Raw genomic sequence first — 26,396 nt, 5'->3', positions numbered from 1 at the left:
TTTCTCAGGGAGATCTTTGCCAGGAAGGAAGTAGGGGACCTTCTGGCTTGCCTCGCACCCCTGGCCTGAGGAATATTGCTTCGAGCAGAGGTTTCAGGACTGTGTTTTATACGGTAGCTTTCAGATCCAAAGACCCTTGAGCGGCTCCGAGGTACCCCAGAAGGCTTCTCGAGAACGGATCTGCACTTGGCTGTGGTTCCTGTACTAACGGCGTTAATATCTTACCACAACTATTTGGACAAGACCAAACAGGTGAGAGCTGGGAAGAGGGACAGTGGGACAGAGGGCACTCTAAGCTGGCTGCTGGGCCAGGGTGAGGTCAGCTGGCTTTGTTCCAGGGACTGAGGGCAGCTGAGTCCCAGCCACAGAACTTGTAAGTTTTCTATAAGCTCTGGGCTTTGATATGGCCCTTGGCTGTGCCCATTACCCCCCACCCCACCCCCCGCCCCAGCAGGTCCCCGCCTCCTTAAGCTCTTTCTGCTAGGTTTGGGGACAGCTGACCAGACCAGCTTTAAGAAGTGTGGTAGGTTGGTCAGGACTCCTGGATGTCACTTCTCTGTCAGAGTCACAGTGTGCTCATTTCCTGTCACCCCATACTGTTCTCTACCACCTGCTGTGTGTCCCCTAGATTCTACTCTGTCTCATGACAGAATGGAGCTATTGGTGAGGTCAGGAGCCTGCTCACAGTGCCGGCAGCCCGGAGGGGGCTGCAGTTCAGGCCTGTCTTTCCCGAGCCCAGGTTCCTGACTGCAGCACAGTCCGGTACTGACGCTCCAGCTCCATCCACAGGCCCAGCTTGAAGGAAATGGCCCTGTGCGTTGGGGTGTGTTCCACAACCCCCCTGGCATTATGCCAAAGGGCAGCGTCTAAGCCAGGTCAAAGGTCACGGAGGCTCTCTGAATCTAAGATGTTTCTGAGGGCTAGCCTCAGGAAGCAGAAGTATTCTGGGGCGTCGAGCCCCATCTGCGGCCTGGGCCGCTACTCTGCTGTTGCCTTCATAGAGGACACCAACCAGGAGGTACTTGTCACATCAGTTGGTGCTTCTCCTCAGGGCCAGTCCTTTGGGAGGCCAGAATGATGGGAGTGTGACCCCTGGACATGTGGTTTCATCCTGTTGGCCATAGGGAGGGGACCATCTGTGAGGATGGACTCACTTAGGCACCGAGAGGCATTTCTAAGACTTGCCCCCACTCTCCTCCAAGAATCATCTCAAAGCAGGCAAAAGAAGGAAACAAGACCTGGGAAGTACCTGGTGTACCTGAGCAGCCCGACCCTCCTGGGCAGGGCTTAGGCTAAGTACCTGGTGTACCTGAGCAGCCCGGCCCTCCTGGCAGGGTTAGGGGAAGTACCTGGTGTACCTGAGCAGCCTGGCTGCTGGGCAGGGCTTAGGAGTACCATGCCAGTTGGTGGCAGGTAGACTCATTGTATCTCACATCTTGTTTCCGTCAGCGTGAGATGGTTTACTGCCTGGAGCAAGGCCTCATCTACCGTTGTGCCAGCCAGTGTGTGGTGGCCTTGGCCATCTGCAGCGTAGAGATGCCTGACATCATCATCAAGGCACTACCTGTCCTGGTAGTGAAGCTGACGCACATTTCCGCCACGGCCAGCATGGCCATCCCCCTCCTGGAGTTCCTGTCCAGTGAGTGTGGGGTTCTGCCTGTATACACCTGTGCATATGTGTCTGTGGGCAGCTGTGTGGGGTGGACACTTGAATTCCAGCCTGTGCCTAAGAGCGACACCCTGTGACTTCTCCAGCACTCCTGAGTGCACACAGGTCGGCCTCCCCGGGGAACCCAGGTCTTGGCGCCTCTACTGCCTCAGGGTCTTGGCCTTCCTGTCAGCTTCCCAGGCGCTCTGCTGTGTGGTCTGGGGCATCCATTCCTTTTCTTTCTGCCTATACGCAGCCTGGCATCCTCAGACCCTGCCCATGCCCAGACTGGTTCTTTTTTAGCCTCTTTTCTGCCCTCAGACATTTGGGTTTTGCCAGTTTCATTGTTTGGTCCCTTGTCAGAACTTCCAGAACTTCAGGGTACTGAACTGGCCCCTTTTTTCTACCTCCTTGTGTATCTGGAGCATCAGCCTTAGATCTTGAGATACGAGACAGCTAGGTCAGCACTTGGTGGGAAGGGCCAGAGTGGGGAGTTGGTACTGCATGGAGTGTAGAGCTGGAGGCCATGGGCTAGATTTGGTCTAGGAACCATAGCTTGCTGTCCCTGGGTCTGGAAGGTTCTATTTAGGTGGCTGTGGATAGTTGCCCTGACGTTTAGAAATAAAGCGCAGGATGCTGGTACCAGCCACTGCAGCTGTGGTCCTTGCTGGCTGGCCTGGGCTCCCCTGACGGGTGTCCTTGTGTCACAGCTCTGGCCAGGCTGCCCCACCTCTACAGAAACTTCGCTGCAGAGCAATACGCAAGTGTGTTTGCCATCTCCCTGCCATATACCAACCCCTCCAAGTAAGTCTGGCTGCCCTGGGTCCCCTTCTCAGCCGTGGTCCAGAAAGTCGTTCCAGTTTTAGTATAGAGCACCAGAAAGTCAATCTGGGCTGCAAGTTCATGAGTCTCCTGATGCCCTTGCACCTCTGTTCTGAAATTTGAGCCCAGTGGTGTTTTCCCACTGATGTCAGGAGCGAGGCTAGAGCTGTGCTTTCTTACCCCAGGTTCAATCAGTACATCGTGTGTCTGGCCCATCATGTCATAGCGATGTGGTTCATTAGATGCCGACTGCCCTTCCGGAAGGATTTTGTCCCTTATATCACTAAGGTTAGCCGAGGGGCCAGGGATGGAGCGGGGCACAGGCAATGAACAGGGCCAGGGATGGAGGTGGGAACTGGTGGAGGCTCTGTGGTACCCAGGAGCTGGCTCTGCTGAGCTGGCTAACTGGACTCAACCTGAGGTATGCATAGGGAGAGAACTTGTGATTGGCGTTATCGTGGTCCCCCTCATAGCTTATGTCTCCACCCCCACTCCAGGGTCTGCGTTCCAATGTCCTCCTGTCTTTTGATGATACCCCTGAGAAGGACAGTTTCCGAGCACGGAGCACCAGTCTCAATGAGAGGCCTAAAAGGTTCGGGGTCTGCTGGGGCCTTCCTTGCCTGGTATCAAGTGGGGTGGGAACCTATGCTGTGACTTGTGATTAGTGACCTTTAGGTCACTGAACATGGGACTAGGAATGAGGGGGTGTCACCATGCATGGTGACCTGGGCCTAAGATCCCCCTGAGCAGGACCTGGTAATGTTGCTAGTACCTCCCATTTGCTGGACTGGCTTATGATCTGCAGCCCTGTGGAGCCCATGTGCCAGCATCCTGGCTTCTCTGGCCTGGGGTCACACATTGTCGTGTTGGAGATCAGGATGTATAGGGCTGGTTCTCACTGCGCTGGAGGAGGAGTAAAAGAATGCATCATGGCGGCTGTGACTTGGGCCTGGCCAGGGAGAACCCAGAGACGTAGAGATGTCTGTCTACTCCTCGGCCCATGGTCTCTGGTTAGCCCGGCTTTCAGCCAGAGCCACCACTCTCCCTCAGAGCTTGCTCATCAGGGACACGCTCCTCACCATCACAGCCGCTTGTGCCAAGCCTGAGAGCAGAGCTGTGCCCGTCCTCGTGTTCTCGTTTGCACCTCATTGCCCTGCTGCCCTGCCTGCCCCGCTTCCTGCGGGCCGTTTCAGCTCTCCCTGGGTGGGATACGGCACTTTCCAGTGCAGCCTCTACTCAAGCCCATGGCTGGGGCTGAAGATTGTCAGGTTGGCCGTCTTTGGCCAGAGCCGCCTCCTCTTAGGGCCTCTTGGGCCCTGTGTTGAGAACTAGCCTCTTTCCACAGTGAGTTCCAGGGCCTGGCCTCCAAGGTCTCTCTGTGGGGTAGGCAGGGATGTCTGGTCAGCATAGCCTGGAATCTGCCGTGTGGGGCGATCCACATACATTTAATTTGCACTAATGTCTTTTGTTTTGGTATCATGCGTGAAACCTTACATTTTCTCAGTCGCATTTACAAGCTGTATTTTTATGCATTTTTGTTTTCTGTTTCCTCCCCTGCTCACTGTCCTTTGGCATGGTTCTTTTGTTCATCTCACCCTCGGGACCTCTCCATCTTGACCCTGTGGCCTGGGACCTTTCCTCCTCACCCCTCCAATGGCTTGTTCTCCCATTCCCGGGAGCTGGGCTCTCTGGGGCTTGGGGCTTCCTTCCTCGCCCGGTAGTTTGAGGATAGCCAGAGCCCCCAAACAAGGCCTGAATAACTCTCCACCTGTGAAAGAATTCAAAGAGAGCTGTGCAGCCGAGGCCTTCCGGTGCCGCAGCATCAGTGTGTCTGAACATGTGGTCCGCAGGTAGTGGGGCTGTGTTGGGCGGGGGGCACAGACCCTGGAGCTTGGCCCCGTGAGCACCCGGGTGGTGGTGCATGGGGCTGCATGCATGACCTCCTCGCCTGCTGGCGGCTCTCCCTGACCAGAGCTGGAGGACAACCTGGTCCCAGCCTCACAGAGCCTGGTGGCGAAGGGGGAGGGAAGGTTGCATTCTGTCCATGTCCTGTCCTAGCATAGTTGGCTGCACGGCCTCCTCAGAGATTATCATCCGAGCCTTTACTAGAGCTCGGGAAGCTGCTCGGAGAACATGGGGAGGCTAATGCCAGCCCCGCAGGCTAATGCCAGCCCCGCAGGCTAGTGCCAGCCCCCCCGCAGGCTAGTGCCAGCCCCCCCCCCCCCCCCCCCCGCAGGCTAGTGCCAGCCCCCCCCCCCCCCCCCCCCCCCCCGCAGGCTAGTGCCAGCCCCCGCAGGCTTGGGCCTCAAAGGCAAGGGCAAGCAAGAGCTTTGTAAATCCAGGTTGCACTTGTGCAGGGTCGGCAGACTACACTCTTCTAAGTTTGGCCTCACATTCTGTAGGGCAGATTTCCTTCTTGGGCTTCATTCTAAGGGGAATTAGCGGCTTCTGTGTAGGGATCTGGTGTAGAGGCCAGCCTAGGAGGGGAGGTGGGCCCAGGGTTAGGCGCTAGCATCTCCCTGTGAGTTCTGTCTATACTAGTGATGGGCAGCCCTCCCTGACCTTCAAGCCCTTCATGGATGTGGTTTCTACCACCCTGAGATCCAGGTCCTTGCTAGTGCCTGCCTTGGGCACCAACCTCAGTGTGGCTTCTGATAGCTGGGGACAGTGAGGTGCTCAGTAGAATCCCCCTCTCAACTCTTTTTTCTCCTGGCAGATTGATTCCTTAGAAGTAAAATGTGACTAAAGAGCTATGGTACTCACATCAGGACCAAACCTACAAAAGGCCTTCCTCTGGTCCTTGGGGCGTGAGTGGAACTTGAACAGTCATCCCAGTTCACTTAGCCCAGGCTATCTACAAGGCCCAGCCACTCCCCGTCTGTGACAGGAAGTGGCCCTGTGGGCAGAATGCAATCTTGCTCTGTCCTCCTGTGTTCTCGAAGTCTGCATGACTAAGCCTTGTGCTGCAGCCATGGCTAACTCCTGTGTGCTTTGGGTAGAGGGTGTTCCGTCTCGACGGTCTCTCAGCTCTGCTCCAACCAGAGGGGCTTTGCTGTGAGGCACCTATCTCCCTTCCTCTCTGGGAAGACATGGTCCCCATGGCTTGTGGGGTGTAGCTCTACTGGCTGCCGCACCCTGGGCCTGGTGGGCTTTCTGAGCAAGGCCATCCTGGCCATGCATGCATTGAGCTTTGGCTCCTGGTGGTAGGTGACTCAGCATGGTTCTTCTCTCAGCCCTGACCTGACCCAGGTATGGTTTCTTCCTCTAGCAGAATACAGACATCCCTCACCAGCGCTAGCCTGGGGTCTGCGGATGAGAACTCCATGGCCCAGGCTGATGACAACTTGAAGAATCTCCACTTGGAACTCACAGAAACGTGTCTGGACATGATGGCCCGATATGTGTTCTCCAACTTCACTGCGGTCCCCAAGAGGTGTGTGCTGTACTACAGGACGGGTTCTCAGGGAGGGCGGCTGTCCAGTGGTTCCTCCGTAGCTGAACTGGATGCCCATGGCGGCGGCGGCGGCGGCTGCTGCTCTGGGCTCCTGAGGCCCTGCTAGCCCTCAGGAGCCAAGATTCACTGCCTAGAGTTCCCTTTGACCCTGCACTTGCAAAGGAGGTGACACTTTTTCTCGTTTAGGTCCCCTGTGGGAGAGTTCCTCCTGGCAGGAGGGAGGACCAAAACCTGGCTGGTTGGAAATAAGCTTGTCACTGTGACAACAAGTGTGGGGACTGGCACTCGCTCATTGCTGGGCCTGGACTCGGATCTGCAGGGCAGCCCAGAGTCAAGGTGACTGTCCTTTCCTTCTGTGTACACTGTGGTCCTGGAAACCCTGGGGACCATGGCTGACTCTGTGTTTGGGCACTTACATCCTTAGCTCTGATCCCACTGTACATGTGAGGCAGACAAAGGAGGCACCAGCCAAACTGGAGTCCCAGGCTGGGCAGCAGGTGTCCCGCGGGGCCCGGGACCGGGTCCGCTCCATGTCAGGTGAGTTTCTACCTGGCCAGCTCCTGGCAGAGGCCCATTAGTCCTCAGCTGCCTCTCACTTTGGCCCGGTGTGCGGGGCCCCTCAGAGCTGAGGGACTGCTGGCTGGCTTTATGAATGGTTACTTCCTGAGGACCCTCAGGGAGGATCCCCGCGGTATACCTGTCTCAGTCTGTGTAGAGGCATGGCACCTCTGCTTATCAGTGGAGTAAGGCCCCTGCAGCTGAAGGGCCTGCAGCCCAGCTTACCCAGAGCTTCCTCTGCTTTGATGGAAAGAGTTGTGGTCCAGTGGGCAAGCCTTGGGTCTCTTTTGCTGCTCTCAGCCCAGAGGCCACCACCCTTAAAGGGCCAGAACCAGGGGCTGAGGCTGTCCTGCTCCAGCCTTCCTTGGGCATGGGCCAGGTGCTTCCAGGCTGGCTGGACTCTGTGTCTCAGGGTCTGCTCTGTGCTGAGTACTTTGTACTGGGCAAGTGGTGGTCATCAGTTCTCAACCCCCTTGTCTTTAGGGGGCCACGGCCTTCGAGTTGGTGCCCTGGACACTCCAGCTCCCCACACCCCAGGTGGCCCTGCTTCTCTGGGACCACAAACTGCACCAGCAGCAAAACCCGAGAAGGCCTCTGCAGGAACCCAGCTTCCAAAAGCAGAGAAGACGAATCTGGCAGCCTACGTGCCTTTGCTGACCCAGGGCTGGGCTGAAATCTTGGTCCGCAGGCCCACAGGTACTGAGAAAGGAGGGAAACTGGAATTCCTAAGCGAGTCTCCAGGCTGAAGACCCAGAGCAAAAAGCCTAGGGGGATGGTTCACTCAGACCGACCTTCAGAGGTGGGCGGTGCCTGAGGCACTTGCCGAGTACCAACCAGGGCAGCTCAGCCTACGGATCTTTAGTCTCTCCGTGTGGAGACCAGAAGATGAGACTAGATGTGGGCAGGGCTGATTCCTTCTGAGGCCTCTCCTGAGCCTGCAAATGGCTGCCTTTCCTCCTTGTCCTCATGGTTGAGCTCAAATCCTTTATTATGTGGAGGCCAGTCATAAGCTTGGGGCGCACCGGTGTGGTTTCACTTAGCCTCGTTCACCTCCTTACCATTTCCACATAGTCACTGCCTGAGGTCCTGGGTTAGAGTTCAGCACATGAGTTTAGCTTGCAACAGCGGCATGACAGTCACAAGGAGGCTTAACAAAGATCCCCAGGCCTAGGAACAGCTGCTGTGGGGATGTGGTACATAAGGAAGGACCTAGCTGTGGGCGCCCAGGCTGTCTCAGGAGCCTCTGCCCTGATGTGTGTCTGAGCCTGGCCTGCCTGGCCCCAGTGTCGTGTTCATCTCGAGCAGCAGAGGGTGGGAACGGGTATAGGCTGTGGGAGATGGTGCTAGGAGTCGGGTGTGGCTGGGAGAAGTGTGGCCTAAGGCTTGAGGTACCGCCTGCCCCCAGGGAACACCAGCTGGCTGATGAGCTTGGAGAACCCGCTCAGTCCCTTCTCCTCAGACATCAACAACATGCCCCTGCAAGAGCTGTCCAATGCTCTTATGGCTGCTGAGCGCTTCAAGGAGCACCGGGACACAGCCCTGTACAAGTCTCTGTCAGTGCCGGCCGCCGGCACAGCCAAGCCGTCTCCTCTCCCACGCTCTAACACAGGTGAACATGGGAGCATGGGCAGTGCTGGACTCAGATGCCTTGTCTGATGGCAGCGTGGTTCCCTCCACTGAGGCTTCCCACGCACAATTTGCAGGGTCTTTTGGGGAGACACTAGTCTAGTGTTCAGGTCCCTAAAGTTTAGGAGCAGGCTCATGCCTGCTGAAGAAACCCTCTTCCTTGGAGACGGGTGCCTGCTGCCACGACCAGGATGCTACTGGAGTTGGCAGTGTCTGGGTGGAGCTCTCTGGAGCCTTTGCCAGCACTTCCATGATGGGCATAGCTCTGGGTGAGGAGGCACTACGGGCAGCTGAGCATCCCCCGGGCCTGGGGTGGGATGCCTGAGCCTGCCTGCCTGCTTGCCAACCCTGCCCAGCTAGGCCCGTGGATATGTGGCCATAGATGGTACTTGGAGGCTGAGGACGTCTGTGTGTCAGCAGCTGGCCAGCACTGACCTCCCAAAGGCTGTGCATGCTGTTTGGAGAGCTGGGAGCCCTGTGTGCCGGCCCTGGCCGCCGCTGGCCCTCCCCTCTCTCCTCTCCAGGCCCGGGGCTGTGCCCATCCTCTGCTCGGCCCTGTGCAGTCTCTGCCGCTGACGAGGCTACACGCGTGGTTACCTTGCAGTGGCTTCTTTCTCCTCCCTGTACCAGTCCAGCTGCCAAGGACAGCTGCACAGGAGCATTTCCTGGGCAGGTATTGGCGCGTCCCTGTGAGGAAGCCATGTGGTCTGCAGAGCACCACTCTGCCTCATAGATGCTGTTCTCATCGTCCCTCATCTGGTCACCCCTCCATGGCTGGCTGAGCCTCTCATTGCCCTTGGGGAGCAGGGTCCTGGCTGACATGAGGACATCTGTGTAGGACACCTGTGCTTAGCCCAAGGGAACCTTTAGACATGTGTCCTGAGCTGAGCTCTGCTTCTGAGGTGTATGAGGCCTCTGGCTGACAGGTTGGGTAGGCCCCCTTGATCCCTGTGGGTGGAGCTGTTGGGGTTGAGCCTGGCCTTAAGGCTCAGTAGAGCTGACCTCTAGCTACTAATGATCTGATTGTTTTGTGCATCTCCCTTTCATCATAGCTGGCCAAGGACCTTGGTGACAAGGCCCTACCTCTTTTCCACTGGCTCTTGAAAGTTGCCCTGCAGATTCCCTCATGTGTACAGGAGCCCGCTTTGGAAGTGCAGTGTATACAAGGCTGCTGGAGTGTGGGCAGGAGCTAGGGGAGCGTGTCACAAGCTGCACTGACCCTTGATTGCTTCTTACCCACACCCTGCCCCATGGTAGCCTGGGAAGTGCTGCTTGCGGACTTCATCCCTCCTTCCCTCAAGTACCCGACTTGAAGCCTCTGTCCTCAGAGTGGGTTGCAAGTCCGCATATGGGGACATCCTGTTAGCTTCTTCCTCAGATCCAAGGTCCTGGAGAAACTAGGCCTTTTCCTTAGCCTCAGAGATGGCTTCAGAAACATACCCTCCCAAGCTGGAGCCCTTCCTGAGTGGCCCCGCTCTCCTACTTGCCTTACTGGTGATGCAGGAGTGGGCGGAGCTGCTGCCCACTGGCCTGCAGGAGGCACTAGAGCCAGGGCTCCCCAGGCCTTCAGAGTCCATCTCCAGCCTGTTCCAGTGGCAGCCAGAGGACGAGGGTGGAGAGCTCTGCAGGGTGCTGCCCTTCGGCAGGAAGAAGCTGGTGTTCAGAGGCCACATGAGCGTCCAGCCCTGCCCAGCACCCAGCAAGCAGCCCTGTCTGTGTCCTCCCAGACTCTGCCGTGGTTCTTGAGGAAGGAAGTCCAGGAGAGGCTCATGTGCCAGGGGAGCCCCCCGAATTGGAGGATTTTGAGGCAGCATTAGGTACAGACAGGCACTGCCAGCGTCCTGACACCTACAGCAGGGTGAGTGCTGTGGGAAGGCATGGGACAGGTGACAGCTTCCATCCCAGACTCTGTACTAACTTGCTGTGACCTTGATAGTTCCTCTCCTTGACTAAGAAATGGCTAGTTCTTCCTCCATGCCCCCCTGCTCAGGCCATCTGGGTCTCTCACCCTCCATCTGAGTGGCCTTATTGTAGGACTTTTTCAGTCTGTGGGGCTCTTGGCTTCTCTGCTCAGGAGAAGAGACCAGAAAGCAATGGCAGGCACAGGCAGAGGGTTGGAGGGGGAGCCAGAAGAGCCTGGTGCTTGAGTGCCTCCTAACAGTGTTTCTTCCAAACTGTCTCTGCAGTCATCCTCAGCATCTAGCCAGGAAGAAAAGTCCCACTTGGAGGAGCTGGCTGCCGGGGGTATCCCCATCGAGCGGGCCATCTCCTCTGAGGGGGCTCGGCCTGCAGTGGACCTCTCCTTCCAACCCTCGCAACCCTTGAGCAAGTCTAGCTCTTCTCCTGAGTTGCAGACCTTACAGGACATCCTTGGAGACCTAGGAGACAAGGCTGACATTGGACGGCTGAGTCCCGAGTCTAAGGTCCGGTCCCAGTCAGGGATCCTGGATGGGGAAGCGGCTACCTGGTCAGCCCCAGGTGAAGAAGGCCGTGTCACAGTCCCACCTGAAGGTCCCCTGCCTTCCAGTTCTCCCCGCTCCCCTAGTGGCCTCCGGCCCCGAGGCTATACCATCTCTGATTCAGCCCCATCACGAAGGGGCAAGAGGGTGGAGAGGGATACCTTCAAGAGCAGAGCTGCGGCCTCCAGTGCTGAGAAAGTACCAGGCATCAACCCTAGGTGGGCACAAATCCCAAACTGCCACCAACTCCGAGGGATACATTTTCCTCTTGGCTGGAGCTTCCAGACACTGCCTAGGCAGAATAGGCATACGTGGAAATTCTTGTGTCTTCCCCGTGGCTGGTGGGAACCATAAGGAGGGTGGGTTCTTGGCCCAAGTTTAGGTCCCGGTACTCTGCAGGTGGGACAGGGCCTCTATCCTGCCCTGCCCTGACCAAGGCTTTCTCTGCAGCTTTGTGTTTCTACAGCTCTACCATTCACCCTTTTTTGGTGATGAGTCCAATAAGCCCATCCTGCTGCCCAATGAGGTAGGCCTGCCTTCCCTCTCCACCGTAGGGTGGGTCACAAGAGAGTCTGGCCCCTGGTGGCAGCAGGCTGTCTTGTGTTTGACAGTCATCCTGAGAATGGGTGCTGGGTGTGTGATCTGGGATGGTGGCTGGGTGGCGGGGTAGTCTCTGCCCTGAGCTCATACAGGCTCTGTGATTACAGTCCTTCGAGCGGTCAGTGCAGCTCCTTGATCAGATCCCGTCCTATGACACCCACAAAATTGCTGTCCTGTATGTGGGAGAGGGCCAGGTAAGGCCATAGGGCGAGCATAGAATCATCTGGTCTCAGGTGTCTCCCGCCTCAGAGTTCAGTCTCTGGTTCTTTGATGCTCTGGAGCACTGGGAGCTTATTGGAGCCCTGAGCCAGGGGCACAGCTGTGAGATGACAGGCCAATGTGTTGGTATGCAGAGCTGTGAGGACTGCAGGGTGCATGCTTGCAGTAGCGGACTGCTGAGGCCCTGGGGTGAGCCACTAAGTGAACGTAGCTAAGTGGCAGGAGGCAGAGGGCCATCATGGACATGGGCTGTACTTCTCTTCTGAGTGAGGTGGAGACACTGGACTTCTTTGAGACAAGCGGTCACCATTAACACCAGCGTTTTGAAAGTATCCCTCTGGCTGCTGTTTAGAGCCAAGATGAAGTTAGGTGATGACCTTCCAAGCGAGAGGAACAGGCTTGGGTTTGGTTGTAGGTTGCTGAGCAGTGCTCGAGTTCTGGGTGTGTTAACTTTGCTAGCTGAATGTGTGGGTGGAGGGGGGCAGGTGACATCAGTGCGTGTGGACTGGATAGCTGTGAGCACGACGTACTGAGTAGGAGATGGTAATAGCCCCCTGGCTTCCCATTGGTGACAAGTCTGCCCGACTGTTCTCCCTCCTCTGGACTCTTCCACAGAGCAGCAGCGAGCTGGCCATCCTATCCAATGAGCATGGCTCCTACAGGTACACGGAGTTCCTGACGGGCCTGGGCCGGCTCATCGAACTCAAGGACTGCCAGCCGGACAAGGTGTACTTGGGTGGACTAGATGTGTGTGGCGAGGACGGCCAGTTCACCTACTGCTGGCATGACGACATCATGCAAGGTGTGTACTGCTCTAGGCTGGCCTCTTCCAAGCCCTGCTCTCTGGGAGAGGAGCCAAGAGCTTCTGGAAAAAACAAGGGGAATCTGGAGGGATACAGAGGTCTCAACCTGGGCCTTTACGCCCAGCATAGGATGTCCTGCCCTGGTACCCAGCCCAGTGTCATCCACCCTACAGCTGTTTTCCACATCGCCACCCTGATGCCCACCAAGGATGTGGACAAGCACCGCTGTGACAAGAAACGGCACCTGGGCAATGACTTTGTTTCTATCATCTACAATGACTCTGGTGAGGACTTCAAGCTGGGCACCATCAAGGTGAGTGGGATCCACGTGCAGGATACCCAGGCAGTGGCGGAGTTCTGCCACGTACACCACCAGACTGATCAGCAGCCCAGGCCATCTGTGAAAACGCTTGCTGGTGTATCTTGAATTGGCCTTGCGTGCCCTGAGAGGTAGTCCTTCTTGGGAGCCTCATGAGATGCTGTCAGGGACCCAAGGAGACATGATCACAAAACCAGTTTCTGCATCTGTAGGAACAGCTGTGCCTCACGAGGAGTAGCTAGGTGAACATGTGCCTGTGGGGGTGTGCGGTGCCCAACAGGAGCATGGTATCTGCTTGGAATGGTTTCTAAGGGTCCTTGCTGGACACATCTCAGTACCCTTGGGTCAGCACTAGTATCACCTGTGGATTCATGACTTGTGGGCACTGGGATGTTGAGAGCCTGGTACAGCCCAAGCTGGCAAGCCTGCAGCACAGCAGCAAGGGCCCAGACTGTGCCAGAGGCCATAGAGGACACAGCAGGGCCTTAGGAGGGCAATCTGGGGTGACTGCGGTCCTTGTGAATGTCTGGTGAGACTCTCCATGGCAGCTGCTTCCAGGTCAAGTGAGGGAAGATGAGGCAGGACTCTGGGAATAGCCTCAGAGTTGTTAGTAAGGCAGTGTGGAAGTTCTCTCTCTACGTATGGACTGTATGCGTGTGTGTGTGTGTGTGTGTGTGTGTGTGTGTGTGTGTGTGTGTGTGTGTGTGTGTGTCTCTTTAGGAGTGCCAGGCAGCCTACAGACAGGTTAGAAACTGTAGGCAAGTCTGTGTTGGGCCCATATGCAGAGTAGGTTGCATTTAGCCAGAGATGAAGACGAAGGCAGGTGGCCAGTGCTGCCTATTGAGGTGACAGACCTCTGACACAGCAGTGACACAGTGGCCTTCAGCACATGCCTTGCCAGGCTGACATCCCTCTCGTCTGAGCAGGGCCAGTTCAACTTTGTCCACGTGATCATCACACCGCTGGACTACAAATGCAACCTGCTGACCCTGCAGTGCAGGAAAGGTGAGGCCCAGGCTGGGTAGGGAACGGCTGGCCTGAGTCAGGTATGAGCACTGTGTCTCCACAGACATGGAGGGCCTTGTGGACACCAGCGTGGCCAAGATCGTGTCTGACCGAAACCTGTCCTTCGTGGCCCGACAGATGGCCCTACATGCAAATGTGAGTGGTAGTTGCAGCCTAGGACCAAGAGGGAGATGGGTGTGTGGGTGCTCCTGGATGGGAACTCACCATCCTGCTTTGGGGTCCCCAGATGGCCTCCCAGGTTCACCACAGCCGCTCCAACCCCACTGACATCTATCCCTCCAAGTGGATCGCCAGGCTCCGCCACATTAAGCGTCTCCGCCACCGGGTAAGGAGGACAGGGCTTCAGAGATGTGAAGTTCTGGGGACAGAACTTCTGGCCTCACTGCCAAAGCCTTCTCTCTCCATAGATCCGTGAGGAGGTGCACTATTCAAACCCAAGCTTGCCTCTGATGCACCCTCCATCCCACACCAAAGCGCCAGCTCAGGCCCCTGCTGAGCCTACACCCAACTACGAGACAGGCCAGCGGAAACGCCTCATCTCCTCCGTGGATGACTTCACAGAGTTTGTGTGAGGCCACTAGGGCTCCTGAGGTGCCAGAGCCATGCAGCTGGCCCTTCCCTGTTGATACCACCACCTGACTGTACTCTCACATGAAATAAACTGGGCGTGTCCACCTGGCCCTTGGAGTTAGAGAAGCACGGATAGCAGTCAGCCAGCTTCTTTATTTGACTTTGTCTTGTCTGTTTGGGGTTGGGGCAGGATCACGGCAGGAGCTGCAGCTGAGCCCACAGAAGCAGGCAGGTGCTATCACACACATTCTCTTCCCCCAACCCTGGGGGCCAGCCCCAGCAGGGGTCTTGTCCAATAACTTCTCGGCATCTTTCAACCCACAGTAGTCCTGGCCTTGCTCAGACCTGATACCAGCAGATCTGGGTGCTGCCTGGCCCCAGACAAGGGAGGAAAAGGAAGCCATGGGGGCCCCAATACCGTCCAGCACCTGCCCAAGGCCAGACTCGGATCCAGTAAATGGCTGCAGCTTCCCCTGCACCCTACCATGGGTAACTTCAGCCCAAGTGGAAAATAGTGACATACAAAAATATATACATTTGAACCCCATATAAATTACTGGTGGTGGACATACAAAAGGGACGGCGGCTAGAGGCAAGTATGCTCACAAACGAGAGGTAATAACTTAGGGGACGGACAGGGAAGAAGTGTAGCTTAGCCCTCTCTCGAGCTTGGATCTCTAGCAAGGGGAGATGGCCGCCTAGGGGTAGAGCCGGGCACAGCCCGCTGTACCTGAGGACTCGGGAAATAAATTAGCATCTTGGAGGCTGGGTACTCACTTGGTCCAATACTGCTGTATCCTCCTGTAGGGAGGGGACCGAGGTCCTGGCTGGCTACGCAGCCTTTTTAAAGTGCTGAAGCCCATAGGCAGACAGACCCTAAGGAACTTGTATGCAGCCACTCTGGCTCAACCTTGAGGGTAGCAGAGGGTAATACTGAGTGGTGTCCACCCTGGCTCGGAGTGGCCAGTGTGAAGCCACAGGCCTTCCCAGGAAAGGGAATGGCCAGGACCTTAGTGCCTAAGTGCTGCTGGGGTGGACCTTGTTGTTAGACCGCAGGGACACCTTGCTGGGGCCTACTGCCTGGTCTAGCCCCTGACTGGACCTAGCAAGGCGGCTGGGCAGAGCTGTCTGAGGGCCTGGGAAGCAGCCAGGGGAAGGTGAGAGAGGTGGTCCGCTGTGTCCATGACCTCGAAGGCTCTGGAGTTGTTGCTCCAGCTGGTAGACGTCCTCTGTGGCCTGGTTGAGTCGGTCAAACTGGACAAGCAGGGTTTCAAACACAGCATGTAGGCGTGAGGGCTCTGGTTCCAGCCTCAACGCTGAGTGGCTGAAGCCTGCACTCAGCCCATCTGGCTGGCTGGATGAGGTGGAAGGGTGTGAAGCATCTGAGCCTGCGCTGGGTGGAGGCACGACCGGGGATGACTTGGAGCCCCTGGATGAGCGGGAGGGCAGTGGCTCCATTCCTTCAAACCGGACTTTGTGGCGAAACTGGGGGCGGCACAGGGGCTCGGTCAGTCCGGCTGCACCCTGGGCTCGCGAGACCCAGGGTGTGTCCCTCTCCCCCCCACTGGGCCGTACCCACCTCCTTGACCTTGCTGAAGCCCATCCAGAGCCGAAGCCTACGCAGAAAAAGCTCCACCATCTCGTAGTCCTGAGGCTCCCAGGCTGGGCGGTAGAGCTCCCCACGCAGGGCATGGTACCGCCAACGCAGGAGGACAGCCCCTAGCCTCAGGGCACCCCACATCCGCAGAGCCCAGAGCCCCACACACAGCAGAGGGGACAGGTACCAGGACTCAGAAGGGCACAGAGCAGGGACCCTGGCCCCAGGACACAAGACCAGGAAGGCTCGGGCCATGTTTTGGAGAGTGTCAGCACCAGAGGAAATAAGCTATGGGAAAGAGACACGGGTAAAGGCATGCCCTGATTGAGGTCCTTCCCTGGCACACCCCAGAACAGCAACCTACCAGAACAGCCATCTGAGCATAGGCCACACCGAGCACCACCAGGCCCAAGGTGGCTCCCATGAGCTCTGGCAGGGCCCGGCACAACGTCTTGCCAAAAACAGACCACTGGCGCACAAACCGCAGCTGCTGGGCAGCCTGCGGAGGACAGAAGGCATTTTGTCAGCTTTCACCAGCTCCTGGGGTCTGATCCGTGTCATGCACCAGCCCTTCGGCCCTTACCTTGATCAAGAGCACGAAGAGTAGTGAGGCTGCCAGTCCACGGGCCACAGAGCCCAGCTGAGCCACCTGGTCAAAGCTGGTGAAGTGGCGTGGATGGTCGTGCACAAAATGGGTCCACTGGCGGTCAGCAATGCCCAGCTGGGCCAGGCGCACCAGTCCTGTGGCTGCCGTCAGCATCACCAGCAGCCACCGTGCCCAGGTGCCAGGCTGTGCTGTGCGTGCACACCCCTCTCTGCGCCAGGCGTGCACCTCAGCCGCGGAGAAGTACAGGGCGAAGAGCAGCAGGCACGCCTGTGGGAGGGGATGTCTGTGAGGGGCGTGGCCAAGAGTGGCAGGGGTGTGGTCAGATTCCTGTGGGGCATGATCAGGAGCGAGGACAGGTGTCAAGTGGAAGGGCATACCGAGGTGAGTAGCGGCAGTGACAGGCCGGTGCTGAGTCGCCGTAATGCAAATGGGCGGACACTGAAGGCAGCCAGTGCATGGCCTGCTACAGGGAACTCGAGGCGCAGTGTGACAGCAGCATGTAGCCCCACAGCAGGGCTGTAGCGCGTGAGTTCCACAAACACTGCACGGCTCCTGCATGGAGGGTGCTGTCAGCAGGAGGGGCCGTGTGTGCAGGAGCACAGGGTATGAGATGGGAAGCGCTACTGTATTTGGTCAGTTACACAGGCCTGGGAGGGAGGGCCCCAGGGGATTCAGGGCTGGGCATGGGGACAGCTGGCCAGGAGTGAGGCTCAGAGGCCTGCCAAGGGATCCAGACTCCTGCTCGCTTCCCCTCAGCACCCACCTGCTGTCAAGCCAGTTGTGCAGCTGCAGGAAGCCCAGCCGTGCACGGCTCTCCTCCAGACTCAGGCCTAGCTCCTGTACATAGCCCCCACTGTCATACACTGCACAGTAGCCCCAGTACCAGGCGCTGTGGAGACAGGGCAGTATTGGAAATTCCCCAGCCCTGAGAGCATCTGGCAAGCATGCCCCTAAGGGGGCCAGAAGATCCTCTGAAGAACTTGCATCAGCATCACTCAGCTGGGACCTTAGGCCCTTGCTCTACTCACCCCAGCAAGTCAGGTGCAGAGTAGGACCATGTCTCAGAACCATTTTGAGCCACACTCTGCCAGCCAATGCCATAGTCACTGGTGCTCAAGCTTCCTGTGGCTGAACACATGTGCTCTGGGCTTGAAGGTTCTGGGCAGAATGCTAGAAAGCAGAGGGCCAGGGCTCAGGACATGTTGTGATGCAATGGGTGAGCTCCTGTGCTGAACCTCCCTGAGTCCTCCCAGCCACCTGCTGTGCAGGATATCTGATCACACTGTGAACCCTGAGATTGCTTCTTTACCAAAAAACTATCTCTAGTTGTGGTGTGGCTCAGCCCTAGCACACACCTTTAATCCAAGAGCTTTCTGCTTGAATATTGTAAACAGAATTAAATAAAGTCAACCATGCATGGGTCAAGAGGCAGAGCAAGCAACCATTTGACAAGGAAGTGAATTTAGGATTATTAAAAAAAAAAAGAGTAAGAAGAGTGAGGAAGACAGACAGACACACAGGAAGTAAGAGGAGGGACATCTGAGTTTGAGGGGGGTTTGAGACAGTGGAGGAAGAGAGAGGTGGGACAGCAACTGAGGAAGAAGGTCAGTGGGCTGCTTTCTCGGCCTCTCTGAGCTAGCAGGCTTTCACCCCAGCATCTGGCTCCAGTCTTTATTGGTAAAATTGAACGATTGAGATTTTGTTAAAAATAACATCCCACGCAACTTAAGTCAGAAGCTCATTTTTTAGTAAAAGGGGGACCTGTAGGGCCCTGACCCCCGTTTTGGGTAACTGTTGTCTTGCTTGCTGACCTTGACCTTGATATCCTCCCTATGCTAATTCCCTGCCAGGTTCCACCCTCCCGAACGCTTAAGGGAAGTTCCTTGTCTGTGTATCCTGCATAATGGGCGTTAACAGCTTAGATGCAAGATTGTAAAACATTGGTAGTGAACTTCTGCCCTCCGGGGTTCTCCCATTGTGCCGTAAGCCTGTATTTAAGACCTCCTCCCTCCTTCAATAAACGGCATTCGGCATAAAACAAACAAACAAACAAAAATCCCATAAAGCAAACATTATTTTATCAGTTATAGAAAGGCAATGAAAGAAAACTAAAGAAGAGGACAAAGGTTAAGCAGAGGTCGAACAGCTCAGCTGCAGGCTGCAATGGAAGGAACAGGGTAAAAAGCACAGACCGCGGTCTCCAGCTTACCTTCCTGTAGCCGCACCTGCCGCAGCCGTGGGGGTCCCAGCTCAGGACTAGACTGGTTCCCATGGACATAGGGCAAGAGGACATGTGACATCCATGGCCAGAACTCATCAGACCTGCCAGCAAATGTCAGTCTCTGAGGTCAAGGCTGTCAGGGCCCCGGAGGCGCTGCTGCAGCGGTCTCGGGGGTAATGCTGGGCCCATGTTCCCTACTCTTGGACTGCTGGCATTTAGGGCAGAGAATTCCATCCTGATGTTGTGCTGTGTACCACAGAAGACTAAGCTGTGTCCCAATTCTCTACCCACTGTATACCCCAGCATGTACTCTGGTCCTGACAACCAAACAGGAATCTAGATCAGGGATGTCCAATCTTTTAGCTTATCTGGGCCACACAGGAGATTCTAATCCACAGCCTACAGGTTTCAAAAGCATTACACAGGCTCATTTCACATGAATATAACTGTGATTATATTATTGCCTACAAAGTTCAGTTGAGTTATAAAAACAAAACAAAATCAAACATAAAACATCTCATGCTTTAAATAGCAGACTTAGGATTTTGTGCTGGGATTCATTCATAGCTACCCTGAGTTACATGTGACTCATGAACAGTAGGACACCTTTGATTCTAGACACTTCCAAATGTTCCCTAAAGGCTGGGCTGGACTAAAGACAAAACAAATATGGGCCTTGGTGGGCACCAGTGACACCCTGGCCCAATGCATGGATGTGTGTGTCCCGAGTGTCCCTACCGGGTGATGGCCAGAAAGGCTTGGCTATCCAGCTCCTGCTTGATGGCACTCTGCAGTCGATAGGCGTGACCATGGCAAGAAGCATCCCCATAGTTGGCCAGGAGCGTCACCAATAAGAAAAGCATGTACACCAAGAGGCTCTGCATGACAAGGACAGATGACTCTGATCAGCTAATCCCATCCCACAGGGTCAGAGCAAGGCTTTAAGACTACCCATTGGTGCCCGGTAGCGGTGGCGCACGCCTTTAATCTCAGCACTCAGAAGGCAGAGGCAGGTGGATCTCTGAGTTTGTGGCTAGCCTGGTCTACAGAGCAAGTTCCAGGAAGGCCAGGAAAAAAGAGAAACCCAGACACAGAGATAGGCTCTGAGAACTAGAACAGCTGTGCCTAGTGCCCTCAAGGCCAGGTGAAAGCAGGAACTTGAGATGGGGGGCAGCAGGTGATAGCAGGGCAGAGCTACAAAGCCCCGAATGCCCACTGTTGGTCAGGTGTGGCGCAAACAACTGGAGAGGGAGCAGAGGTGATCTGTGGTCAGAGCTCACCTTCAACATGTCATGGAGCTTCTTGACCTTTCGGGCTTCCTCTTTTGCCAAGAAGAGTGCAAACCCATGGGGGGGGCGCACACGGGGCACACGTTCACTCACAGGTGTCACAGCGGGGCTTTCTACCAGAGTGTCATCTTCATCAGGGTGTAGCCGCTTGGCTACCAGGGAGAAGTAGAGAGCTTCCAGCAGGACCTAGGGTGGCAGTGCAATCAGCCGGCAAGCATGAGACTAGCAGACTCCCTCCCCTCTACGAGTCTTCTCACCTTAAGGGGCTCCCAGCCAAGAAATGAGGCCAGGAAGCTGGAGCTGCTTGAGAGAAGCCACATGACACTCACGCTGGGGGGGAAGCTGGCACCAATCCACCCCGAGACCGCTACAGCCACCGCTACCAAGAGTAGGCTGAGCCCATGGGCCAGGGGGGCACACCAGGCAGGCAACAGTCGCTTCCGAAGACCTTCCACCATTCCTGGAGACACACAGACAGCTGCATGGCTGCCAAGCCAGGTGGGCCTAGGAGGGATGTCCTGGTCTGTGTGAGCATACCTGTCCTCGAGAGCCTTGTCACCAGGGGCTGTTCCCAGGTCAGGCCCATGCTGGGTGGCCTCTTCTCCCCCAATGTCTGCAGCATCAGCGTTTCTGTTTTCTCCCCAGGACCACTGGACCTGGGCACAGGGCAGGGCCATGAGTTTTGTGCATCCCCCCAGGGAGAAGGGGCAGTAGTATCAGTCTGCATTCATCTGGGGGCAGTTCCTTCAGCATCTCAGAGTCCTAAACCAAGTGAATGTGGTGCTGGCATGCATGACACCCTGGTCATTGTCCTTGCTTGCTTCCTGTATATACACCCACTGCCCAGGGCCCAACTAAGGGACTAGTAAGTCCTTATCTTATATGTTCTGTCCTGGCATGACCCAATGGCCCTTCTTCAATCTCATACCAGCCACACAGGACTGTGTTCTAAACCTTGCATGCACTCTCCAAGCCCTGTCCTGTAGAATGTTACTGAGGTGCACATTCCTGTGTGGTTCTGCTTTTAAAAAGGCCAGTCTGGTCCTACACAGTGAGTTCTAGGCCAGCCAGGAACACACAGTGAGACCTTGTCTCAAAAACAAACGAGTAACTAAATAAGGAAGCAAAGCTGAGCGGGTAAAAGAAGACATGAGACTGACATGCTGCCTGAGGGAAAGTCCCCGGGTACTGGTGCTTCCCGTGCCCCAGAGGCTGTTACATACATGGTCCACACCAAGTGTGCACCTGCCACTGAGCCTTGCCAGGTATCTCTGGATCTGTGCTACTTAGTGAGCAAAAGCATGTGAGTTTATCAGGCAAGCACTCACAGAATAGCAAATAACTGGAAATGTTTTTTCTTTAGACTGACTTTGCTGAACATAGAAGTTACAAAGCATTTAGCTAAGAGTTTAAAATTTGTCAGACGGTAGTGGCGCACGCCTTTAATTCCAGCACTCGGGAGACAGAAGCAGGCGGATCTCTGGGAGTTCGAGGCCAGCCTGGTCTACAGATCGAGTTCCAGGACAGCCAAGGCTACACTGAGAAACCTCGTCTTCAAAAACAAAAATTGAGGACATTTAATATCAGCATTCCCAATGTGCTGAGGAAGAGGCACATTAATAGTTCTTCCTAGTCATTCACTGTGTGCCTGTCTACAGAATGTATATAGGGACAAACACTGGTAAGATGCATCAGCACAGAGCATCAGGCTGTCATCAGACTCAGCTGCATGAGCAAGCTGTGCCTGTCACTGTACAATCAGTGACCCGGTACTGGTCCATTCCTAACTGGATGCCAGGCACAGCTGGACACTCTGAGTGTAGGACAGTGAAAGAACAAAGTCTCTGCTCAGTGTACTGCTCACCAACAGCAGAAATGGGTCACTGTTTTGGGAGCAGGGAGGGCCTGGAAAGGTGTAGCACGTGTAGGTACATGTTGTGAGACTTCACTGCATCCATATCAGGTAAAGACAGGCCCTGTTCAAGCCACATCAAAGCAAAGCAAACGAAACACCTCTGGGGAAGAGGACTCTGGGCAGAGGGAGCAGCAGATGCAGGAGACAGACGCTGGGGAAGAGGTATGCTGAGAGGTGGAGTGGAAGGACCCATTTCTTAGCTCTGTATGGTACCAGGACTGCGTCACTGTGGGAGGCCACCTTTAAGATGGCCCCCAACAACTCTTCCCCTGGCACTATTCCCCTGTGTAGTTCCCTTCCAGAGTAACTGTGCTATTAACAGGGCTTGTAATCAAAGATGTGGCTTCTAACCTTGCACTAGAAGACCACGTACTCCTAGGGGATATTAGCTGGCAATGGCCATCAGCCCCACAGTGAAGCTGATATGGGGATAAGCGGAGTCTGCCGACAGCCTGGCCAGGGTACCCACTGTCCTTTTAAGCACTAAATACAAGGTAGTGGTATGTGATACAGCAAGAAAACGAGGTGCCAGGAGAGCAGGGTTGGAGAACTACTGAGGAGGTACAGACTACCTATGGAGCAGGCCCTAGTGATGGTCCAGACAGAAAAGGCATGGAATGGAGGTGCACCTGGGAACACACTCACACCTGCATTTGGGAAGAGGCTGAGAGTATTTATTAAAGAAAGACAGCAAAAACAGTCACGGAGCCCAGATTGGTCTCAGTCCACTAGAGAGGAGGCAGGAGGGACATAGCACTTCTGGGGACTCAGCCCTGAGTTGACTCTGGGCAGTTCAGCTGTGGGAGAGCTTCAGGTGGTAGGCTGGTGGCACCGGCCAGCAATTCCCTGTGTCACTGTTAAGCCTTTCCTGCCATAGTCAAGTAACTCAGAGAATTCTCCCTTTCTATATTCTGGTATAGTTCATACATCACTAATTTCTGCTTGTTTCAAATTTAGAATGAAACTGTGGATACTGAAATAGATGTAGATGAGAAAAAGAATATATATTCTATGTGAACTCTTCTCACTGAACTGGGAAAAACCAAGAAACTTGATCATTTTTAAGCATTAAAATAATCAAAATAGTCTCAAAATGAAAATATATTTAAAAAACTTTTCCATGATTTTTCAGTTTTGATACCAAATCAAAATTCCTTTATGGCTACACAGTGAGTGAGACCTTGCCTCAAAACAAAAAACAAAATTTCTTCCCAGACCAAGCCCCTGAGGTCCATACCGGTGGCTTCTCCATTGTCTAATGAGTCCCGCTTCTATCCCTTCTCCAAAGGGGTGATGTGCTGGGCCCGGGTCCCCATGAGCTTCTCCAAAGGGATGACGTGCTGGGCCCGGGTCCCCATGAGCTCTCCTCCACAGGTGGGAAAGCAGAGGCTCAGAGCAGTCAAGCAACAGAGGCACAGTCCACATGGGTAACAGGACAGCCAGGATAGCCTCAGCTTCCTGAGGCAGGCGCAGGGCCCCAACAACCACCACAAACGCCCCACCTCCTTCCAACCATGCCAGGCACTCACAGGCTAGTAAGCAGGTCTGTTTCTATGAGGGCATCCTGGGTAGGAATCAGGTTGCTGGTCCCATCGGCCAGGACCTGCTGGATCAGGTCTTCATCTAGAGGGAACAAAAGTATCAAAGTGGCATGACACTTAATAACTTGTGTTCTCCTAGAGTTTAGAAATCATTCCTTCCCACTTCTGGCTCACCTGATGCTGACAAGTATTTAGTAGGCAAGGAAGGGCTAACCAGAGAGACGCCATCTTCCTCTGGGCCCAAGATGTGGCCAGGTCTATTCTGTACCAATTGCTGCAGTGTGCTGCTCACAACAGATGGGTCACTGAGCAGGTCTGGCCAACTCAGAGTGCCCTCACTGGATGGCCAGCACACGAGGCTGTGGGAAACACAGACATGGTTAAATGTACCTGATCAAGCCTACTCACACAAGCACAGGAAGCCACACACACAAGGACACACCAGCTTTGGAGCAGCCCCACTCCTGGGACCTTATATGACAACAGCCAGAGACAGCCAAAAAAGGATGGGGACACACAGCCGAACACCCTCGCGTGGCCTGCCAGGCACTGCTGCTGACTCAGCTCAAGCTCCCAGACTCTCTAGGCAGCCTCACCTTTTAGCATCTTCCAGAAACAAGTCATCCTTCACTTGCCCAGCGAGGGCCTGCTGAGAAGGGGAAAGTGCCTCAGTGTGGTCTGCAGCAGCAGGAGTGACAGCCCAACCAGCCCTAACCAGCTCACCCTGCCCTGAGTCCCCGGGGGAGTCTTCACCTCTGTGAGGCCAGAGAGTGTGAGGAGGGAGCTGTCCAGCACGGATGGGTCCAGGTAGCTGTCAACATCGAGGGCCTGCTGCCCTGTGTGTGGGGGGTGTTGGTCACCAGACACCTGAGGACAGAAGGGTGATTTCAGTCTCAATGGCTGGTCGAACTGGGCCGGAAGCCACTGGCCTGGTTTCTGTCTGTGATGATTCTGAATGATTTACTGGCTCTAGGGCTACTTGAATTCTGTTTGAATTGGTTTTGGCAGTTTGTGTCTTTCTAGCAATCAACTTTCCTCTAGGTCCCTCACCCCTCTGGTGTATAGCTGCTCATGGAATTTGCTTCCAAGCCCCATCTATTTCTCTGGAGGGGATGTCTCCTCTAACTCATGGTTTGGTAACTTGAATCTCTTCCCCTTCGGTCAATCTAGCCGATGACTTATGAGTTCTGTCCATCCTTTCATAGAATCACTTTTGGTTTCTAGATTTTCCCTCTGGCTGCTACACCAAACAACACAAACCACACTCCACCTCAGAGTTCCGAGGCCCTTGCCCAGCCCACCTTACTCCGTGACATCCGGAAGAGGAACAGGACAGCCAAGTAGACAGGGTAGACCACAACACTGGACACAAGGCCAATAGCAACTGTGTCAACACTTGGTGGGATCAGACTGGATACAGGCCCCATGCTGAGGTGACAGAGAAGACAGGGTGGGTTAGGGAAAGGACTAGAACAAAGTCAGCCGGGGGCAGCAAACCTCACAGGACCTACCTGTATGTGCTATCTCCCACGACCCCATACCACACAGCATTGGCAGTCAGGAACAGGCAGAGCAGGAGCACACAGCAGGTGACCCTCTGGACTCGGGTGAAGCGGCTCCGAGGCGGTCTGTCCCATAGGGACAGCCAGATGTGCTTGTCAAAGAAGCCTCTCTGCAGTTCGGCCACTAGGAGGCGCTGGAACTGCCACAAGGCAGCTTCATCTGGGAGGATCCAGATTTCCAGCAGGGAGGCTGGGTCAGCCACCCACCGTTATCCTCCCCCTCTCCCTGTCTCCACTCCCAGGGCAGGTGGGTAGCCTTACTTGCTGCAAGCACCTCCTTCTCCACTAGGCCCCCATTGGCCTCAGTCTCCACAGACAACCAGTCGTTGACCAGGAAGAAGGTGCTTCGGGCACTCTGCAGGTCCCTGACGATGACGTGCTGTAGGAACCAGGCGGGGCTGAGTCCTGTGGAGAAACGGACCCAGGTAAGGACTGAAGCGGACTGGCAGGATGCAGGGGTAGCAACAGTTCTTACTCAGACCTTTGTTGTCATGCCACACTCTAATCTTCCACACGCTGCCCAGGCTGTGCGGGGTAGCAATCTGGAAGATGTCCAGGCTGTTTCGATGAAAAGCTCTGTCCCCATCTAAGTGCCGGTGACCACTCCGGTTGTCTTCTCCATACAACATGATGCCGACGTGAGCCGTGGTACCTGGAGAGCAGAGGACTCTGGGTTTGCTATTCACTACCCTGAAACTCCTATAGTCATCCTGTGAGCCAACAACACAGGTAGCCCTTAGCTTTGAACAGGTTTTGAAGTTTTTACTTTTATAGTAATGCGGATTGAACCCAGAACCATAGGCATGATAGGCAAGTATCCTACCTCTGAGTTCCATCCCTAATCATTTTTTAAAAGACATTTTATTTTAGCACAGGATCTCATTAAGTCACTCAAACTAGTCTGTAACTTGCCCTCATTTGCCTGAGTTTGTGATCCCCTCAGCCTCCCAAGTAGCTAGGATTACAGGCCTGCAAAACCAGGTCCAGTTTGTAGAGTTCAAACAGACCCAAATTCCAGATTCCTCAATCTGTTAACAAACACCAAGCCCACAACAGCATGGCTTCCAGTGTCCAGGGTGTATGTGCTGAGCTCAGAGCTGTAAACCTGGCCAGCCTGTCATGTGACAGGCTACATGTACCAGTGACCAGGCACATCTGCAGTTCAGTCACACAGGTAACAGCTATGTGGCTAGGTAGTCTACTCTCTAGAGACGAACTCACAGCTTTAAAAACTGGACACTCAGAAGAGAAAACTGGACAGCAATAATGAAAGCATGGCAAAAAAATAAAAATAGGTGGGTTTAGCCGAGCGGCGGTGGTGCACACCTTTAATCCCAGCCAGTGGATCTCTGTGAGTTCGAGGCCAGCCTGGGCTACAGAGCGAGCTCCAGGACAGGTACCAAAACTACACAGAGAATCCTTGTCTTGAAAAAAACAAAAACAACAACAACAACAACAACAACAACAACAACAACAAATTGGTGGGTTTAGAGTAGAGCTCAGAGGCAGAATATGTGCTCAGCAGGAGGCCCTGGGTCCATCTCAAGTGCGCATAAAAAA

At 55.1% G+C, this 26,396-nt stretch overlaps 2 protein-coding genes across 16 annotated transcripts in view; one reads left to right on the top strand and one right to left on the bottom strand.

Annotated features, from left to right (window-relative positions):
* Tsc2 (TSC complex subunit 2) overlaps positions 1–14,865 on the top strand; it is a 36,211-nt gene extending 21,346 nt beyond the window's left edge. For 3 of the 13 annotated variants that reach the window (XM_059270196.1, XM_059270198.1, XM_059270197.1), the window contains exons 21-42: positions 118–252; positions 1,450–1,639; positions 2,359–2,452; positions 2,656–2,758; positions 2,968–3,062; positions 4,192–4,320; positions 5,739–5,903; positions 6,111–6,260; positions 6,349–6,461; positions 6,966–7,178; positions 7,888–8,091; positions 8,713–8,781; positions 9,836–9,966; positions 10,295–10,785; positions 11,018–11,093; positions 11,275–11,361; positions 12,002–12,188; positions 12,363–12,502; positions 13,435–13,513; positions 13,578–13,669; positions 13,761–13,859; positions 13,942–14,865. In XM_059270196.1, coding sequence (XP_059126179.1) covers positions 118–252; positions 1,450–1,639; positions 2,359–2,452; positions 2,656–2,758; positions 2,968–3,062; positions 4,192–4,320; positions 5,739–5,903; positions 6,111–6,260; positions 6,349–6,461; positions 6,966–7,178; positions 7,888–8,091; positions 8,713–8,781; positions 9,836–9,966; positions 10,295–10,785; positions 11,018–11,093; positions 11,275–11,361; positions 12,002–12,188; positions 12,363–12,502; positions 13,435–13,513; positions 13,578–13,669; positions 13,761–13,859; positions 13,942–14,106 — 3,207 coding nt within the window. In that variant the 3' untranslated portion in view covers positions 14,107–14,865. Of the gene's footprint in view, positions 1–117; positions 253–1,449; positions 1,640–2,358; positions 2,453–2,655; positions 2,759–2,967; positions 3,063–4,191; positions 4,321–5,738; positions 5,904–6,110; positions 6,261–6,348; positions 6,462–6,965; positions 7,179–7,887; positions 8,092–8,712; positions 8,782–9,835; positions 9,967–10,294; positions 10,786–11,017; positions 11,094–11,274; positions 11,362–12,001; positions 12,189–12,362; positions 12,503–13,434; positions 13,514–13,577; positions 13,670–13,760; positions 13,860–13,941 lie in introns of those variants that run through there. The other 10 variants (XM_059270199.1, XM_059270207.1, XM_059270204.1 and 7 more) reach the window with 10 other exon arrangements.
* Pkd1 (polycystin 1, transient receptor potential channel interacting) overlaps positions 14,238–26,396 on the bottom strand; it is a 51,291-nt gene continuing 39,132 nt past the window's right edge. For 2 of the 3 annotated variants that reach the window (XM_059270193.1, XM_059270195.1), the window contains exons 27-46: positions 25,318–25,488; positions 25,098–25,241; positions 24,786–24,996; positions 24,576–24,702; positions 24,028–24,141; positions 23,871–23,920; positions 23,449–23,633; positions 23,263–23,356; positions 20,356–20,474; positions 20,076–20,278; positions 19,810–20,004; positions 19,268–19,407; positions 18,518–18,630; positions 17,337–17,478; positions 17,072–17,197; positions 16,686–16,860; positions 16,285–16,575; positions 16,066–16,200; positions 15,684–15,989; positions 14,238–15,589 (exon numbers count right to left, since the gene is read on the bottom strand). In XM_059270193.1, coding sequence (XP_059126176.1) covers positions 15,122–15,589; positions 15,684–15,989; positions 16,066–16,200; positions 16,285–16,575; positions 16,686–16,860; positions 17,072–17,197; positions 17,337–17,478; positions 18,518–18,630; positions 19,268–19,407; positions 19,810–20,004; positions 20,076–20,278; positions 20,356–20,474; positions 23,263–23,356; positions 23,449–23,633; positions 23,871–23,920; positions 24,028–24,141; positions 24,576–24,702; positions 24,786–24,996; positions 25,098–25,241; positions 25,318–25,488 — 3,509 coding nt within the window. In that variant the 3' untranslated portion in view covers positions 14,238–15,121. Of the gene's footprint in view, positions 15,590–15,683; positions 15,990–16,065; positions 16,201–16,284; positions 16,576–16,685; positions 16,861–17,071; positions 17,198–17,336; positions 17,479–18,517; positions 18,631–19,267; positions 19,408–19,809; positions 20,005–20,075; positions 20,279–20,355; positions 20,475–23,262; positions 23,357–23,448; positions 23,634–23,870; positions 23,924–24,027; positions 24,142–24,575; positions 24,703–24,785; positions 24,997–25,097; positions 25,242–25,317; positions 25,489–26,396 lie in introns of all 3 variants that reach the window. The other variant, XM_059270194.1, reaches the window with a different exon arrangement.

The sequence above is a fragment of the Peromyscus eremicus genome, chromosome 8a (genome assembly GCF_949786415.1).
Source record: "Peromyscus eremicus chromosome 8a, PerEre_H2_v1, whole genome shotgun sequence".
In the NCBI taxonomy this organism is placed as follows: Eukaryota; Metazoa; Chordata; class Mammalia; order Rodentia; family Cricetidae; genus Peromyscus; species Peromyscus eremicus.
The sequence above is the reverse complement of the archived record's forward strand: the minus strand, read 5'-3'. Positions and strand labels throughout refer to the sequence as shown.